At 43.8% G+C, this 20,258-nt stretch overlaps 1 protein-coding gene across 1 annotated transcript in view; it reads left to right on the top strand.

Moving 5' to 3' along the window:
- NXPH2 (neurexophilin 2) overlaps window positions 1-19,827 on the top strand; it is a 37,649-nt gene extending 17,822 nt beyond the window's left edge. Inside the window, exon 2 of the mRNA XM_063400996.1 lies at window positions 15,506-19,827. Coding sequence (XP_063257066.1) covers window positions 15,506-16,249 — 744 coding nt within the window. The 3' untranslated portion in view covers window positions 16,250-19,827. The remainder of the gene's footprint in view (window positions 1-15,505) is intronic.
- The last annotated feature ends 431 nt before the right edge of the window (window positions 19,828-20,258 follow it).

Here is a 20,258-nt window from a genome sequence, read left to right as displayed (position 1 = left end):
GACTCCTTCATGAGGTCACCACCTCCCACCTGAGACAGAGCAGTACTATTATTATCATCATCATTATCATTATGGTTATAATTTTTGTTATAAGAACAAAAATATACCTGTTAGTAACAAAAGAGTAACATTTATTCTAATGTGTTCAAATTATTTCATATCCAAGTACTATTTTCAGAATAGCACTTGACAGTGGTTCAAATAATTTTCAAGATCTCTCCATTTTATTTCAGTTCCCAATGCAGCCAAGAGATTGCTGACTTGTGGGCAAATTCCACTTAAGTGTTTATTAAGTTGTTTCTATACTCCAATTTTACACCAGTTTAAATAAAGCTAGAGGTGTGGCTGTTGATTTCTCTTGTGCTGTTAAAATACTGTGTCCCACGTGATTTCCTTTTTCCATTTCTGTAACTGAACAGCGAGCTCCCCACTTCTCTGCCACCCCACAAAGCACACAAAAAACAAGAAAAAACCTAAATTAAAATCAGAAAAAGGATTTGACTTAAAGCATAAAAGAAGAAATAGGGCTGAAATTCCATACTTATCGCACCCTGTAGTTCCTAGATCCAGCTGCACATCTGGTGTGCGAGATAATGCGCTGTTTAGAGACCATGGTAGAACACAGAAAACTGGAAATGAGTTTCAAGTCTTAACTCTACATTTCTTCACTACTGGGAGCAAGTGAAGCCCTGCTTTTCATTCTTTTTGTAGGTTGTGTGATTTGATTCCCTGTTTTTTTGCTCTGTAACTAATATACCCATGAAGGAAATTGGGAAAGGAGTGGTTCTGTAAGAAGTATTTTGTGCTGAACAGCTGAGAAGGGTTTTTGTCAATTCTCAGACTGTATACCAAAGTTTAATTGTGATATTAGCCACAGAATAGAAGAAATAAGAAATGCTCAGTTGAGGACACGGGTGGAGCACTAAAAACAGCATGTATCTTGTTCATTCACTTACTACATACTATAAATCATTAAAGCTAAAGGTAAAGGTGTTTTGCCATTCTCTGCAACAGAGGATATTCTCTCAGGACTAGATGGTGCTACAATTCACTTTTGCCACAATCACACCTCTCAGTTATTTACATGTTCCTAGCCTGTAGCTAGCAGACAGAAGTTAAACCTGCAGCTAATGTGCTTCCCTGAAACTTCCTACTGAAACTCATGGATGTGTGCTTGGGTGTGATTTCTGGTAAGGAATATTTTCCTTGTACAGTCATGCAAAGTGCAAGACTATTTTACAAAAAAATGACCCAAGTGTAGTGCATTAATTTTGGACTTACTGTACAGGAAATCAAGTTATGTCTCTAAAAAGGTCTGATGTGACCTTTTAGTACTTCCACACAGTGGTGGGAGCATCAGAGCCTGACCATGAGGCCAGGGAAGCAGCATCCCAAACCAGAGAGAGGAGCAAACCAGGAGCACAGTGACCCTCCCTGTCCCTCCACCCTGTTTATCTCATGTAGTGACCATGGAGATGGAGAAAAGCAGCCAAGTGAAGCATGTTGGCACTCCAGAGAAGACATCTCCTCCCAGGTATTGAGCAGCAATGATCTGCACATCAGAAGTTTTTAGACATTTTGATCCACATTCAGCTGACAGAATTTTTGCAGAATTTCGAGCAAAGTCGAACCAGAGCTTATCTTATAAAGAGACACAACTTACCTGCACTAATGAGGTGTTGCACTTTGCCTGCTGGACAGAGATCTGCTGAGATCCTTCTTTTCTGGAGAGTGATGTGGAAATACTCACTCTGTTCAGTGAATAACATAGTCAAGCTCCTTGTTCCCTGAAGGTGGGTGATAACAATCCTGGTTTCTCACTGAGTGCAGCCATCCTGCTCTCCTCCATGCATGGCTTGTGGACAGGAGAAGCTGCTGTGCCTCAAACAGGAGCTGGAAGGTTCCCAGCCTCAAACCCAGCTAAGAAGAACAGGGAAACCAGATTTATTTACCAATTTCTGAGCCAAAATCTGTAACAGACTACCTTACATATACTCTGGTGAATTTGATGGTTGTGACTGGTCTGGATGATGTTTGTGCCAGTGGGTGATCCAGGCACACAGGGCTGTGCTCCATTTATCTTACCCCTGCAGCATCACAGGCAGGTAGGACTGGCAAACAGGCCCTTCCTGAAATGGTTCATCACAAGAACTGGCACTCCTGTGGGTATCAAAGCTGTGGTGTAATTTGATGTAACAAGTTTATTGGCCTGATCATGGAGACTCAGAGCCTTATAAAATGACATTTTTATTACTGATTCAGTCACGCACATACATATTTATAGCTTTGTAATTGATCACATAGGGCAACACATTAAATTTTAATACAGGGAATTACTTCCTGTCCCTGTAGAACCACCTTTTGTATCCACAGGAGGCAGTTTAAAACATTTACAGCAGAGTTGCTTTTATGTCTGTCATACACTTATTACCAGCTTTGGTCTAGGCAGTTACATTTAGATTTGTCTCCTTCTTTGATCTCCACAATCTGGGAAAACATGCATTAGGAACAAGAAGGATTGCGTGACTTTTGAAGCCTGGCATCACTTACACATCACCAGTTCTTGTAGCTTCTCTTTATCAGCTCCCATCTCACATCTCTTCTTCTAAAAACCTGCTCTTCCTAACCCCTGAATATTTGGGGTTTGAGATTACTCAGGGCACTTGTTGACACTCATTCCCAAACCTATTCATGACCACTGCTTAGGTTTCTTATACACACTCAGAATTTGGCAATTTAATGAAAAACACCTCATTCTGTCCTGTTCAGTCAGTGTGTGAATTAAGCAGTGACTATAATTCTTATTAGCAATTTTGGACCCTTCTGAGCTGGTTTATTCAACTTTTTAAATAGTAGTGAGAACTGACTACTGCAAATTGGTAATTTTCAGAGTAAATCTTAAATTAGCGAAGTCTGTTTTGGAAGCAAATTCACTATTTGCCAGGGAGGTCAAGATTGTGGTCAGCTGAAAAAAAAGAATAACCCCAAAAGAAATCTGAAAATGGAGGTGTTTAAGGAACAGTTTGGTTTTGTTACCCTGCATGGTCAAGTCCTGGAGCAGAGAAAAGTCATAGGGGTAGTAATGGAATGTGGATAGGAGTATCCATGGAACCTTCTGGCTGAAGGTGTCTGCCCATGGCTGAGGGTTGGAACAAGATGATTTTTAAGATCTCTTCCAATCCAAACCATTCTGTGATTCTATGATTATTTAAACTTTTGAGGAGGGTAAAAAAGTCTGCTGTAAGTGAAGACAGCTAGGCCAACAGAGCTGAGATTTCTGACTGAGGGCTTATCTAAACTCAGGTTCAGGCCTTTGGAGGTTTTGCAGGTTTGGGATCCAGCTGGCTGGATCTACTGATCCACTGATATTTGTGTTCTAGTTTGTGTTATTTGTGCTAACACAGGAAAGATTTTTTTCAGATTATGCTTATTTACACCACTAGTGTGCCTCTGACAAGAGCACTTGCCCCTGCCCTAAGATTGTACATTTTCTGGGGTGTATGTTTCAGACACGTGTGCCTTAAAATCCTGATGCTGAAGTGCCATTCCCCTCACCCCCAGCCCCCCCTGGATGATTTATCTGCTGTCAGGGCTTGTTTCACCAACTGCAAGCACCCTGCTAGTACAGTTCTTTTACACAACCTGGAAATGTTATTTTTTATATGCCAATTGGAATGCGTCAAATGCATAGTGAAATGAGACCAAATTAACACTTGGGGTTATGTACACTGTAATTCACAGTAAAAGAAAGATTGGAAGATGTAAAGATGTGTTGAATGTGCTCCTTTCTTGTTTGATACAGATGTGGAGCAAAAAGGTTTGAAATTATATTTTTGCATGCAAATGACAGCAATTTGTATTAACTCCTATTGTGCTAGAATGTAACATTTTCATCTGATCTAAGCCTTTCTGTCTTCAGATCCTCTTTCTGTTCTTACAGTGCATTTACAAAGATGTTAGATATTAATTATCTTGGTAAATTCTTGTAAGGGAACAAACCAGGCACGTGTTGTGACATTCTTCCAGGCGATCTAGGTGTCAAACTCATCTCCCTTTGTTAAACACAAGTAATGGATTTATTATATCAGGGCAGATGACTGACCAACTTCTGATTAAGCCCTGTTAAAACTTACATGATGACTGGATTTCAAATTTGAACCTTGTCATTTTCAAAGTGTCTTAAACCTGTCATTTTGTTTATTCCGAAAAGGAATTCTGATTTTCCTGTTCTTGGGGACATAAAAAATGGCTGAATAAATCAAAAGGGATTAAAATTGGGTTTCAATAGGACCTTGCAGTATGAAGTCACTGTTAGTACACCATTATGAAGAACACAATGACTGCAGGCGTGGCTGGCTCATGCCAGGCAAAGGCTAATATTGTTTCACCTTAAAGCTTAATAATCAGGCAGCCTCAGTCAATGATTTTCTCTTCTTTAAAAGAGTAATTCATTTAGGAAAGCAGCATGCATGCATGTGTGTAGGCAGCAATAAAATACCTCCGAGTGCCCCAGTGTGCTACCTCAAGCTATGTGCTTTGAAAAGGAAAAAGAATTTTAATTTAATTTAGAAAACTGCTGTGGTCTTCCACACATTCAGCAGGGAGGGCACAAGCTGTGAGCAGGCGTGGGGACAGGCAGCTCCAGCACAGCCCCAGCTTCCACACTGGCTGCATGGTGGGGAGGAGGACAACCCTCAGCCTGGCCTTCATCCCAAACCTGTGCTGTCATCTGGAGCACGTGGGGAAAGGCAGTGAGAAAGGGCTTGCCCAGCCAGGGACAGATTTTGGTGCAGTCCTGGGTGCTCACCCAGCCTTTTCCTGGGCCTCCATCTTACTGAAAGATGTCAGTGGAGGAGCTTCTCCCCGAGGTGTGACCCTCACATCCCTGGGCTGCGTTTCCAGAGCAGCCTGGGCCCGTGGTTCTCTCCCTGGGCAGCCTGATCCGCAGCAGCAGGCGCTGTGTGAGCAGCAGTGAGGCCCCTGTGCCTCTGTGCCTGTACCACTGCTCCTGCACTTCCCACGTGTTTCTGTCCAAAGCTTTGAAGCAGAAATAGTTTTTTTAGATGCCACAAATGCACTGAGCAGCTCCCAGGGTCTGACCGTGCTCAGGGTGCGTTAATGACAGCAGCGGGGTTTCCAGGAGGAAACATCATCCCTGAAGAAAACAACAAAAGTGGTCTCTGGAAGAAAGAGCTTTTAACCTGAGAGTATTAGTCAATCTCCCGTCCCTGCCCAGCTGATGGACTCGTGGATACATCCACACACTTCCTTCAAACAGCAGGAGGATTAGGAGGAATTCAAGAGTCACTGATAACCCCAGTTAACTGCTGCTGTAGCAGGAGCTTGCCAGCTTGCCCAGGAACTTGGAGTGATCACAGCTTTCCTGAGATGTCAGTGCTGGAAGCACTTAGGGCAGCTCTTTTCCACTGGGAGCTTTCCACACTGAGCTCTGTGGTGACCCTGCCTGAGCCAAGAGTGGTGCCAGAAAAGCACCTTTTAAAGCTTTAAACACAGCGTTTCCTTCCTAACCCAGCTGAGGGTTAGGAAGGAACTGCATGCTCCGACTAAATTGTGAAAGCTGGGGCAAAGTCCAGGAACTTGGGAAATTTTTTTTTCTGGTCACTCTCTCCTGTCTACAGTTGTCTCCCATTAAAGGCAGTGGAGTCTGGAAGCACAGATGCTGTTCTCCAGGAATGGGATCTTTATCTCCATCACGTCACCAGCAGGTTGTTAGAAAATGCAGCCTGCAGTGAAGCAACAGAGAAATCTTATGCTTGATTTAAATAATGGTGTTCATTGCCTATTAAAATGTAACTTCTTACTTTAAAAAAAGATTAATTAAAATGTACAAGAATGCAATTCAGTAACATTTAATGCTTCAGCCCAGTGCTCACTTTTCATCACTCATTCCCAGAAGTAGTATTCAGGGAAGCAGGGCATTCTCAGTTCTGCCATTAAAAGCACAAATGACTATCAAACCTGTTCTTTTCAAAAGCCTGGCTCAAGTATCACCATTGTTAGATTTTTCATAACGTATTACTTTGGTCATTACTGTTTTGCAAGATAATTGTATCAGTGATCTAACTTTTGACAGGATCCAAAGTGGCTGAAAATAGTTCACTGCAGCACCTTTGTCTTTTAAAGGCCATTTGGGGCTTGTTATTTTAATCCTTGTGCAGCCTGATTTATCACTTCAAACATCTGTCAGCTGTGCTTTGTCTTGAAATTGATAGTGATAGTGTTACTGATTTTTCAAGAGCAGCTGGTAGAGGTTCATTAGTTAAGCTCTCAAAGGGAGTAGATAACTGTAATATTTTTCTTTGTTAATCATCTCTTACGCATTGTAATAATACAGAGCTTGAAATCTGCTAGAAATGCACGGTTTCTCTCTGTTTCTAACTCGTCAGAAGCATCCTTTCATTCTTTTAATCTGGTTCGATTATTAAAACTCTCCTCTTCATAATGCAGTAAAAAATTGAATAATTGCACATGAGTGGGGAGGGAGGAAAACCAGCCTTTGCTGTGCCGCATTTAGCACTGAGGGAGGTCATCGGGGTCTCAGGGTTCACATCCAAACATGAAACAACTCCAGAGAGGAGATTAAGGGCTCTTCCATAATTGATTTTTAATTTAAACTTTACAAGGCATAAAAAAACCTCATGACAACTTCAGTGAAGTCAGGTTCATTTCTGACAGATACAGCAGTTTTCTGCTCACGCGCTTTCCCCGCCACACAAAACAGCCTTCATGGTTAAGTACAATTTTTAAAACATTTCCCCTGCTGAAATCTTTGCCAGGCTGAGCACCACGGTGACTCCTGCCCAGAGCTTCCAGGGGCCTGAGCATCTGGGAAGTCTCCTGCAGCCCAGCGCGTATCAGCGCTAGCACCGCTTCCACGGGCAGCGCTCACACACAGATAATTACCGCTCGAAATTAGTATTTTAATGAACTGATCCGGCAAACGGAAAGAGAAATCTCCCAGGCATTAGGGGAATAAGCAGGAGGGGAAATTATTGACTGTAAAGTTCAGCAGACGGCTGGTAGGCAGGTGCAGAGGGCCTGAGTGTCCCTGCGTCCCTGTGTGGGAACAGCAGGCTGGGGTTTGGTCCTGCAGGCTGCTGTGGTTCTTAGGGACAGCGTTTGGTGGGACTTGGCAGTGCCACATCAGCGGCTGGACTCGATGATCTTTACTCTTTTCCAGTATAAATGACTCCATGGGCTGCACCTGCAAGCAGCACAACTTCGGTGTAGATTGAAAACACCTGGCACATCTCACCGGGTTTCCAGGTGAACAGGATCGTCTTCCAAATGTCTCCTAAAAATAATTAAATGCCAGATCTCCACCCTAAAAGCACATCTCAGTCCCGTAAGACAGTATGTGTCCCCAGTACCAGTGAAGCTCAGTGCAAAATAGATGTGAGAATTCAGCCTGAATTTCAAGAAAATGCACAGAGTGACTGAAAAAAACACTTGAGAGTCAGTGGGGGTTATTTGGTGCTAATATAATAATAATCAAAGTTTTCTGTATCTATTGTATCTCAATTTGATATTTTTATACAAGACTTTTTCAGACTCTTCACAGAAAAGTTTACATTTCTGTTACTTTCCCCACTCTTCCAGAATGCCTCATATATAGTGAAGAACTAAAACTACTTAGTGATATCTGAGAAAAAAAATTTAAAATTTGGTCCCCAACAAACATACAAATAAGAGAACTAATTTTTATCTCAAAGATCTCTAATTTAGATTTAAGGCAGGGGGAGGGGAACCCAACGAGTCCAAGTCTTCAAGAAGAGAATTGGTGCACATTTTTTGGCAAGAAACATTTCTCAGAACAAATTTTCTGTTCTCTCAGCAAAAAGGTAGATCAATTCAATGCATGGATATAATTTAAAAGCAATCTATGCTCTGAGCAATTTATCCGATTGTAGCTGGAGGGAACATTTCAGATAACCTGAAACTACTTGTCAGGGTTGTGAAAAAGGCACATTTTTGAAATAGGAAATCTTTGCAGGCTTTATTTTTAATTTTCACTCTTTTCTTCTGCTGCTTCTTCCTCCCAGTTTTGTTTCTTTACTGAAGTGCTGTTTTAGTAAAAAAAAAATAGTATTTTGCTTGCTTGCACAAATTGGAGAATTTTTAAGTGAGATTTTCTTTTCCTCTGTAAAATATGATACTGAGTTTGAAGTGTCAATTTTGCTTAAAAAACATGCACTGAAATTGTATCTGGGATTGGAAATTTCTCCCAACATACCCCTTTTAGATTTGTATTTTTGTCTGTGGGTTATTTGGATTTGTGGGTTATCATCTCATATTCTCATTAAACTAAATTATTCTACCTGTACCTTCACTGGCCTTTAGGTGGATGCAGGTGTAGACAGATCTTTCTCCCTCAGATGGTTTGAGGTTTGAGGAGGAGTGGCAAAGCCTCTTTCAATGGTCCTGTCTGGCTGAAGGTGTGGCCAGGTGTGGCCAGGTGGCCAAGAGGGCCAGTGGCACCTGGCCTGTGTCAGGAATGGTGTGGCCAGGAGGGCCAGTGGCACCTGGCCTGTGTCAGGAATGGTGTGGCCAGGAGGGCCAGTGGCACCTGGCTTGTGTCAGGAATGGTGTGGCCAGGAGGGCCAATGGCACCTGGACTGTGTCAGGAATGGTGTGGCCAGCAGGACCAGTGACAGCTGGCCTGTGTCAGGAATGGTGTGGCCAGCAGGACCAGGGCAGCAGGACCAGGGCTGGGCACTGGTGAGGCCACACCTCACGTGCCCCGTCCAGCTCTGGGTCCCTCAGTTCAGGAAGGACAGTGAGGGGCTGCAGCATGTCCAGAGAAGGGAACTGAGCTGGGGAAAGATCTGGAGCCCCAGAAGTAGCTGAGGGAGCTCAGGGGGCTCAGCCTGGAGAAGAAGAGGCTCTAGGGGTCAGGCTCTGGGTCAGCTCACAGGGACAAGAGGTCATGGTCTCAGCTGTGCCAGGGGAGGTTTAGGTTGGACATTAGGAGGATTTTCTTCACAGAAATCATGGTTAGACCCTGGAGTGAGCTGCCCAAGGAGGTGGTGGAGTTACCATCCTTGGAAATGTTTAAGGAAGCCTAGATGAGGCACTCAGTGCCGTGGTCTGATTGAGATGGTGGTGTTCGGTCATAGGTTGTACTCAGTGATCTCAGAGGTTTTTCCAGCCTTAATGATCCAGTGATTCTGTGTACAAGCAGAAAATGTAATGGGCTGCAAGGTTCAATCATGAAGGCTTTCTTCTCTGCTGAGGCATCTTCTTATTGTATTTTTAATTACACAAGGCTGAGTAAAATTGTTAAAACAATCCAATTCTGTTAGTTATTGAACAGCGGATTTTAGACTACCCTGAGTGAAAGAAATTTGCAATAGCATTTAAAGATTTCTAAATTGTAACCTCCCTAACTTGCCTGGGGGACAGTTGAGAAGTCTGAGTACTCTGCCAGTGTCCAGCTAGAGATTAGCACCTCTGACTCCCAGACTCTGGAGATTAGACTCTGACTCTGCAGTTCCCTCCACGATGGATATGTTTGCTGGATTTGGCACGCTGAACCCCACAGTCCCTCTGAATCATCCTGTTCAAAATGAAACAGAAATCAAACAAGTGAACTCTGAATTTGTGACTTAATTTCATCTTTGCACCAGAGTGTTTTGAAGAGTCAGTCAGAGAGAAAACCAAGGCACAAGAACTTGCTAGTGTTTAACAGTTTAGCAAGGAGGAGGCTGTAGAACCTAGAAAGACATTTTAGGTGCCTGAGGAGTGAGGGTACCCTCAGTTAAAGGCTTCAGCCTCTGAATATTCACATCCCACCACGCCACCACCAGCTCAGTGCTTGGTGGATTATGGAATCACAGAAGGGTTTAGGTTGGATCTTAAGGCTCATCTCATTCCAACCCCATGCCTTGGATGGGCAGGGACACTTCCACCAGACCAGATTGCTCCAAGCCACATCCAACTCGGCCTTTTTGATTCATTGCAAGAGCTCCACAGCATCCTGAAAAATAAGGCTGTGTTTGGATGGAACAAACATGGCACTCTTATACAGTCCTCCTGAAAGATATTGTTTAACTCCCAAATTCCTCGCAGCATTCCTGACAGCAATCACATCTGCAGCCATAAAACCCTCCACAGCCTCTGTCTTTGAAAAAAAAAATTAATAATCAGTAAAGTTCAAGCTCAGCTTGTTGTGATGAATTATTAGAGCCCGTCATCATTTTCTTGGGGGGAAAAAAGACTAAAAGACTATAATGGAACACAATTTTATGTTTTTTTCCATTTAATTGATGATGGGCTGAGTTTTTATTAATATTTCTGGGCTCCAGTGTAAGATGCTGAAAAAGCTAATATGAGATCATTGTATCTGGTTAATGTGTGTGCTTTGCAAAATTGATAAGCCCTGTCAAGACATAAATTATTTAAAATTTGATAAATGTGTTGAAATCACTGAATTTTCAAACCGATAAAGCAGAGTTATTTCTCTTCCCCGCCACACACCCTCCTTCAAACTGGGGCTTTTGTGCAGCAGCTCGGTGAGGCCACGTTATCTCATGGCTTGTGAAGCACCAAAATCAGCACAGGGAACCCAGAGAGGTGTTTACACAAGTGTAAATCCAAGTTTTACCCAAAACCCAAAATCCAAGTGGGACACTTGGGCATGGAAGCAGCAGAGAGTGGGGAGACCACTGGAATCCTCCCCCAGTATGAGTTCTTCACTGGTGAAACTGGGGGCTAGAGGAGTGGTGGTACCCCTCCTCTCCAGCAGTGGGATTAAAAGCTCCCAGTGAGCAGCAGAATGGTGCTTCAGAGCTGTTTATTCCAACAGACCAATTCATTTCAGCTAATTGCCGAGAGTTTTTAAATGATTCCTGGCAGGGGTGAAGCTAAAGGAATGATTGCTGGTGATTGATGAATAACCTGGATAAAATTCCCAAAGTACCAGAACTATTAACTCTTGCATGGGGACACCTGCTTTTATTTAGTGCCTTGCCCACAGAGAAAGGCACTGGAGTGAGTTCCAAATGAACCCAAATTTGGGAAAATAGAGAAAATAGAGCATTTACTGATACCAGTGTCTCATCAGTGTCAGCGCATTTCTCAAAAACAGCTCACAGAGAATGTTATTTAACCCTTCACTGCCATGGTCAGGATCGTGCATGGAAGGGGGAGATTTTGAAGAGCAATCACCATATTTTAGAGGAGGGCACAGGAAGAACCAAAGGTTTGAAGTTTAAAACTCCATAAATATAAACCACACCACACTGATTTGAGCTGTTCTCACCATTCACGCGGCGAAAGAAAACAGCGAAACGTGCTGTGGATGGGGCCAAGATTGTGTTTCTTACTGGAAAATACCTACAGGCTAATGGAAATTTTAGGGTAACTGGGTGCCATTTTACAGCCTCTGTAATAGGGAAAAAGATTAGGTGATTTCTGTTTGGAAATTGATGGTTTGGAGGGAATGGGAAAACACCAGTGCAGCAGAGGAGAACTCCAGCAATAGCCATCTGTTTAAATGGATACACTAACTTCCCTAAGCTGGTATTTTTCAAATACCCTACCAGCAATATTTTTCACTATAGTGATGCATTATAGTGAAATGGAAAGATGCTGAAGAAGTCGTTTTTTCCAGCATGTGCTGCATTCTTTTAATACAGATTTTTTTTTATTGCCCGGAAATTGCTAACCAATGTGAATAAACAGCTGAACAAAGCCATCGGCCCTTCTTCACTAACAGCAAAATGCAGCCAGTGAGGGAAGGGAAAACCGAGTGTTAGAGCTGAGTTCTCTTATATTGCAGAAAGCTTTATTCAAAACAGGAAAACATTCTGCCCGGCACAAAGGTTTTACATTACAAAAGCACAAACATTATTCACATCTCTGAACAGTGTCCCCTCGTTCCTGCTGCTGCAGCAGGCACTGAGCAGAACCAGGCAGTTCTTTGTGAAGCACCTTTTTTACTGATTATTTGCAAAACACAGCCAATTTACCACCCCGAGCCACGAGGTTCCTTCCCTGCAGCCTTCTGAGCTGACAGCTTCCCACAGCTCTGCCAGCTCCTGAATCTCACCCTGGAATGAAATCAGTGGAACAAGACAGCACTAGGATGGAGCAGAGTCGAGAATTAAGGTTGTGCAAGACTGGAGAATCCCACAGCCTTGCAAAATGCTTCAAAAAAGAGGAGGAAAAAATCCTCAAGCAAAGGGTAAGGTACAGCTTTCTGCAGTGCCTAGGGATTGCTGTCTGGGCCTTAAACAGCAGTATTACATCCTTAGAATTCAATTTATCAATGATTTCACCTTCCTGTGTTATGAAAGCTGTTCTGTTGCCACATGAAATAGCCCAGGTCACTAGCTTCAGGGGTGTGTTTCATTATCCCATGAGTAAACCTCATTTGGTGTAACACATACATAAGTAAAAGTAGCAGTAGTCTAGCAAGGTGCAGTTCTGTGATTTCACCATCGTGGTCTTGAAATACCTGTGCCCTGATACGTTATTGATGTGGCAAACCCACCTGGCTTTAGCATGTGTTAATGTTTCCCACCCTTCAGCCATCTCCAACCCTATATCCACATATTTCTTCTTTACCTATCAGAACCTTCAGCAAGACACCCCTGGGAAAGCAGTGCTCTGCCATCTCATCTGGTGTGAGAGCCCCCAGAAGAGACATACACTGAGCACATGGCTCAATGTCCTCTGGATCTCCTCATAAAAGGCCAGGGGAGAAAAGCCAAAGAGCCATTGCACGGATTTCAATAAGCATTGCAGAAGACAAGTAGCCCAGAAGGATATTTGAGGGTGTTCCTGGGCCCTTGCCAGAGGACAGCCAGAGCTGGGTGCAGACTCCAGCAAAGCCTGAATCCCCTGTGAACCAAACAGCTTCTTTCTCATATATTTCACCTTAAAATATCCAACCACTTTTACCTCTGGCTCAGTTACTAACAGCAATACCAGCTGTAGGTGGGTGCCCATGGTTTGAGTGGTCATTAGCATTTTAAGTAGAATTTCATTTAGCTGTGCAAATGAGGGAAGTTTCTGGTATTCCAGCACTGCCAGTCCCCTGGGCCAGCTGCAATCTAGAAATGCAGCAGAAAAGCCTCTTTTTTGTGCTTCTCAAGGCCTCAGGTCAGGTTTGGGATGGGCAAACGTGTGCAGCACTTCTTGCTTCATGTGAGCAGAGTCCCTTCTCTGCAGCACGGGAGCAATTTCCCTGGCAGTGGTGATGGCCAGCGTTCTCAGCATCACACAGCTGATCCTGGGCTGGTGACAGGCTTAAGAGAGGCTGAAGAACCACACATAAACATGACAGAGCTTCACTGGGAACTTTCCATCACAGCAGAAAGGATGTTTCCCCCAGCATCATTATGACAGCGCTATTTGGGCTGGTACAGATCAGCATTTGTCACTGTTTCCATTAGAATCTCCTATTTCCCTGGGTTCATAGCTCAGCCATAAAAAAAATATAAGACAGAGGCAGAAAGTTGACATACAAGGTCTCGGGCTGAGAGTAATCACTGTTGTCTTTTCTTCCCCCGCTTTTAATCTGAAGAAGGAAATAAGGTATTTCTGCAGACACACCTGGCCCACTGCATTTCCACCCAGCCATGGATTTACTTCCAGTAAAAAATAAATGATAGGGCAAGTGGAATGGCCTTAATCTGAAGGAGGGCAGGTTTAGATTAGTTATTAGGAAGAAATTCTTTACTGTGAGGGTGAGGAGGAACTGGAACAGATTCCTGGAAGTGTTCAAGGCCAGATTGGAAGGTGTCTTTGGAACTGAATGATCCTTAAGATCCCTTCCAAGCCAAACCATTCTGTGATTTTATGATTTAGCAATAGTGATGGTCACCTTTCAACTATTCAAGCTGTGAAGGTTGCTGCTGTTCCACATTTCATCTTAATTGCTGCATTAGGAGTGATCAGGAAGGACACGTGGTAGTGGGTTTGGGCCCTGGTTTGGAGCCTGTTGCTGCAGAACAGGCCCCAGTGAAGATTAAGGGCTTTGGAGTTTCTAATCTTTGCCAGATGATGAAATGAAAAATTGCAATTTATAGAAATAACAGCTGGATATTGTAAAAATGGAACCCTGTGAGGAACCGGAGGTGTAGGAGACCCTTTGGGATCAGGAGCAGAGGGAAAAGCAAGCCCAGCATTGAAGTTTCCCTCATGAGACAGGAAGCACAAAATTCCACCCTACACATTCCACGTCTGTGCTCCGTGTTTTGGCTGCTTTAGGCAAATTTCCATGGTGTAGTGTTACTGCTGGAGAGTGAAAACTCCATCCCTGCATTAGCTGTACTGGGACCCACCACAGGATCCTGGCACTGTCGGATCAGTGATGGAGCAAGGGCAGCATTTTGCCAAGAGGACGGGCCAGGAACAGTTTGCCACCAGGGACACGGGCAGGACAAGAGTGTCCTTCCTTCTTCCCATTTTAAGCATCTCTTTTTTCTGTTCACACATTTTGTAGAAATAGTTGCAGCTGAAAAAGTTTATCTTTTGTACATTAGGATGATGGTGTAAGGCACTTCTAAGCAGAACAGACCCTAAAAATGCCTTCTCCAAAGCTTCTGCTCAAGATTTAAAGGACCTAAAAAGTCAGATGATGATTTCTATCTTGTTGAAACACAGATCTTGCTTCTGATCTCTGGATCATACACTGGAGTTCTGCATTTCCAACAGGACTTCTCTGCCAGAGAGAACAGGAAGAACACACCTGGGAAATGTGTGTCTGCATTGACTTGGGAATTTTACTGAGACGTGTGTTTGACTCTGAAATATTAAGACTGTTCTGTCACTACCAGAAGGAGGTTTTGCTTTCTGATTGCAGACTCAGCTTGGCCTTGTCATGGATCTTAAAACCGAGCCATGCTGTGTGGCTGGGAATGCTCAGCACTTCTGGAAGGCTGGGCCTTGCTAAGCACAGCAGCTGAAACCAGCACACCAAAATAGGGCCATGTTCACTGTGTCAAACTAGGGGGACAAACGTGCAGAATAAATTTGGATCAAATGGAAAAAGCAACACTAGAAAAGACAAATGTACAATAAATGGTTTAGGAGACAATTACACCAGCAGAAAAGGATTTTAAGCCTAAACCAGCTGGAAGGTTGTGGGGAGAAAAAGGAAGGGGCTGTTCTATTTCACTCCATCTTTTAGCAGAGGGGCCACCTTGGTCTTCAGGGTTTCACCTTTCCTCAGTCAGATATTCATCTAACAAATCTGTGAGCACGGGGCACCTGCCTGCTTTTGCACATCACAGCCATCAAGCAGAGCTTTATCCATTTGTCCCTGTGGATGGCTCCTAGTGAGATTTTTGCATCTTCCATAACCTAGTTTGAGTAAATTCCTTGAACTTCCATAGGGCAGTAGAAATTACTCATTACAGTGGTCCAGGTGCCTGAATCAGACCCTGTGGGTACAAATATAAATATGAGTGGCTCCTTCTGTGTCTCGGCCGTTTCATTCCCACCCTTCACGCTGCTCTCCCTTTCTGTTTCGGAGCAGGTGTTCTGTGACACCGGCCGGGTCGTACAGGCCGCGGACGTGCTGGACTGGGAGGACAAGGACGCTGCAGAGACACTGGTTGACAACGTGGTCCATTCCAGGATCATCAACCCTTTACGCCTCTTTGTCAAGCCATCCCCAGTGCTGAAACACGGCCAGGTGTCCTACTCGGACAGCATAGAAAACTTTTGGGATTGGTTGTCCAACATCACGGAGGTTCAGGAATCTCTGGCACGAACTAAACGCAGACCTATCGTAAAAACTGGGAAATTCAAGAAAATGTTTGGATGGGGCGACTTCCACTCCAACATCAAAACTGTAAAGCTGAACCTCCTGATCACGGGGAAAATCGTCGATCACGGCAATGGAACCTTCAGCGTTTACTTCCGGCACAACTCCACGGGCCTGGGGAATGTTTCTGTCAGCCTGGTGCCGCCTTCCAAAGTGGTCGAGTTCGAGCCGTCTCCACAGTCCACGCTGGAGACCAAGGAGTCCAAGTCCTTCAACTGCCGCATCGAGTACGAGAAAACAGACCGTGCTAAAAAAACTGCCTTGTGCAACTTTGACCCTTCCAAGATCTGCTACCAAGAGCAGACCCAAAGCCATGTGTCCTGGTTGTGTTCCAAACCCTTCAAAGTCATCTGCATTTACATCGCTTTCTACAGCGTAGATTACAAACTGGTGCAGAAGGTCTGTCCCGACTACAACTACCACAGCGAGACGCCGTACCTGTCCTCCGGCTGACCCGCCCCGGGGCTGGGGGATCACTCACAACAATTAACCTTCTGGAGAAGAATATGTTTTCCTATCAGGTTAAAAAAAGTCTCTAAAAACTGTAGCTGTGTTTGTGCTGTATCGTAACTAATCCAGCTGTTTATGTAACAATCGTTTTCGTTTGAGGCTGTTGCATTTTAGCTCTCTCGTCATTCATTCGTAAGGGAACTGCCAGGCTGGCACGTGACAAAAATCAAACAAAATTATGTCTGCAATGAATACTGATGTAAAAATTCACTTTTTGTAAACAACTCCACGGCAGAGAGGTTGTCTTTTACTTGAATTGGACAACGCTTAGCAGGTCCTATTTTTTTGTTGGGAATTTTAGGTGACAATAGAAAGAACAAATGATGAAGGAGCCTCAAAGCTGTTCATATTTCAAATGAACATCTGTCCCACTGATTTCTTAAAGAATGTTACACAGAGGGCTCAAGTAGTCAAGTCCAAATACTAAGAGGAAGTGCTAATTCTTTGGAAAAAAAAAAGGAAAGAAATCTGCATTTTTATAAGTTGTAGTAGCTGTAGGTGTTCATTGAAGTGAAGGGTGAGTAGTTCTTCCTTCAGACTTCCTACCCATGGATATGCAATGATGCAATTAGACCTCAATGAGCTTTCATTTATTAGACCCCACAGGTGTGCACGTGTGGTGTCCATTCCTTCCTCCCGTGCCCACCACTGGGTTTGATTCCTCTCACACATTCACACAAGCACACCCCAGTATTAGTTTTGAAGCAACTGAGAACCTATAAATACCTGGGAAAAAAATAATCTCTGTTTAAGTCAACCTGATCTAGTGCAAGGTGCCCCTGCCCATGGCAGGGGGGCTTGGAACTGGATAATCTTTAAGATTCATTCCAACCCAAACCATTCTGTGATTCTCTGAAGTCTGAACTGTAACGGGGGCTGGCTTCCAGGCATTGGAAGCAATTATTTTGATATCCAGCCTCGGAGCATTAAAGTGCAGCAAGGAAAACACATCAGAGCACAAGGATGATCCCTGAACAAGCAGCTTTCTCCTTCTTGGCACCACTTGTTCCCTTAGCACTGCACTGCACACCTTAAGTCAAAGTATCAGCCATGACAAAGAGAGAGAGAACAAAAATCTATGCACCTTCACCTCCTAAAGCAGGTGTTGAAACTGTTAATACTCACACAGAGCCAGGCTTTCCCCTAGTGCAGAGCCAGCTCCCTGCCCTGCAGCTGCAGCAAGGGAGGCTCCAGCTGTGGCTGTGTTTCACCAGGTGTGGTCCCACTGCAGTCAGGAGGGGTTGGCTCTGCCACTCAGGTTCCAGTATCATCACTGGGAACTGATCTGCTGCTGCTGCTGCCACTTTGCTGTGCTGCTGCTCCTCTGTGGCAGTTCCGTGTCACAGGCCCTGTGGAGGAGGTGCTGAGTGCCTCGGCTCAGACACGCTCGCAGGGTTTGAGAAGTTACACACAGCCTAAATAAAGCACCATTGAACTGCTCTGTTTGGTGATGTGCACACAGACAAGTGACGATGGCAGCTCGAAGGACTCACTCATGAGATTAATTCTGATTTCCTTGGTAAAGACTCACACAAAAAAATTACTCTGTTGAAAATATACGAGTAACCGGGTGATTTGTTTTTCTCTTTAGGTGACAGATTTAAATGTGTGGTTTAGTTTGATCAATAATCTAAATGTTTTCCTTCATCTTATTTCATACCGAGTCTCTCCTGTTCTATAATGATGGTTTTTAGTTTGCCTATTCCTGTCGATTCCAACAAGTTGGTCTACTTTGTATTCTGTATAGCGTGTCCTCGCCCCAGCTGTACATGAGCTTGGATTTATTGCTAAGAGTTCAGTGGTTGGTGCTTTTGTAACTTAGCTGTAAGCCATGATTTTATTGCCATGTGTTTTTACTTAGCACTGTAGGCAATTAAAAGAAAACCCTACATGCTATTTATTGCAGAGTATGTGGAAACCATGTATGTATATACACTTAAATATGTGTACATATACAGAACATATGTGTACATGTATTTGTATGTAAATAAAGAGAGTTTATTAAATCTGGCACTTGCTTGTGGCCTATTTGATTTTTGGTTTTAAATGTTGCCAGTATGAAGACACAAAGTAAAAAAACTAAGGCACAGCATCATCTCACTGAACATTTTGCCCAGCTGGAATTTGTTTTTCTAGGAGATATTTAAATGTGTGCTACAGTGAACCGTGTACAAGCCTAGGCAGAGTAGGTTCAGCAGCATTCCGTGATATTTGAGAAATGAAGCGCATGTTTTGGCGAAGACAGTCATTAACTGTTTGTTAATTACACAAGGTACATTAAAAGCCAAGGGGAAAGCTTAAACTGGACAACATTCCCAAGCAGGAACACTCTGGGAGAGAGGGCAGCTCGCTGCTGATTCAGCCCTTGCTCAGCTCCTCATCGAAAGGGGAGCTGGATTCTCCTCCCCCTGGCCCTGGCACTTCCCAGGCTGAGATTTCCAGGCCTGGGGAAGACAAACCACGGGAGAAGCAAACCCCGCTCTCCTCCCACCCAGCCCTGGCTCCTGGAGCTGGAGCAGGGGGAGGGAGCCGGGACACCAAACTCCACCACACCCAACAAGTCCCCACCACTCTTCTTCCAACCACAACATTTCATGGGTCAGCTTAAAAGCAGGTGGTTGGGTTTTCTTTCAGATCAATTTTGAAAACATCATGAAAAAAAAAAAAAAAACCACACTAAAAACAACCCAACCAGTGACATTCTTACTGTAAAGTTAAAGTCCGACTAAGAAGAAATTATTTACACCCAGCAGGGTAAGCAAAATACAAAAATACAATGCAATGATGACAGGCTTGATTAGGTCAGATGTCATGCTGCCCATGTAAACTAAACGTGATTTCATTTCACACAGAACAGGCCATGTTTTTAAAAACATTTTCCTGTGTAATAGGTGACTGTTTCAGACAAGTTCAAATTGTTACTATTATGGCTCTTAGTCAAAAGATTTTGAAGCAAAACCTTGAATGATTAAATACCATTTTAAAAAGTGTCTTGAGTGGGCACTGACAAGTTATGACTGCAGCAACTTAATCTAGAAGTTTTTAATATACAGCCTTTATTTAATCCCAATCTCCACAGGATAGTTTTTCACACATTTATATCAATGCAAATGTCATAGAATTGTGGAATATCCTGAGGTGGGAGGGTCCCACAGGGACCATCGAGTCCAGCTCCTGGCCCTGCACAGGACACCCCAAAAATCCCACACTGTGCCTGAAGCACTTCTTGAACTCAGGCAGGCTGGGGCTGTGACCACTTCCCTGGGGAGTTCATATTAAATACATAAACTCACTGCTAAATACATTTCCTGTTTTCTCCCCATCCAGTGGATACACATTAAAAAATCCCAATAACAATCTCATTCATGACAAACATATAAAGCCTCAGCTTTTTTCCTTAGCCACCACTCTGTGCAGAGCTGCAGGAACCATGCACATCCACAGTGTTTCACTCATTCCAACTTAAAGAAGGAAGGAACAGTTTGGGGATTTTCTTCTTTTCCCCCTGAAGAATTTCATCCTCTGGATTTTAAGATTCCTGACCTCCCCATAGCCCTCACCAGCAGTCACATCCTGGGGGCTCTCTGGCGTGGGGACCAGGAGCAGCTGTGCCACAGGGGCTGGCAGGGCAGGGAGGAGCAGAGAGCTGAGCTCTGTGTGCCATGAGCTCCCTGCAGTTGCACATTTGCTTTTTTGGGTGAATTCACCAAGTCGTGGCAAACGAGCAAACCCCTGGATGATCCCGATGCAACTGGAAAAACTCTCACAGCAACCGAGCAGGAGTGTTCTGTGCAGATCAGCATCCTGTGCTGCTTTTCTTTTCAAATTGTAATTCAAGGACATTAGAATTTGCTATTTGTTTTATGCTCTGTTGACCAGCATAATCTGGATAATGTTTTATTTATAGTATAATAATGATTCGTCATTAGCACTGTCTCTATTCAAATTTGCA

This window comes from Prinia subflava, chromosome 6, assembly GCF_021018805.1.
Source record: "Prinia subflava isolate CZ2003 ecotype Zambia chromosome 6, Cam_Psub_1.2, whole genome shotgun sequence".
Lineage (NCBI taxonomy): Eukaryota > Metazoa > Chordata > Aves > Passeriformes > Cisticolidae > Prinia > Prinia subflava.
The sequence above is the reverse complement of the archived record's forward strand: the minus strand, read 5'-3'. Positions and strand labels throughout refer to the sequence as shown.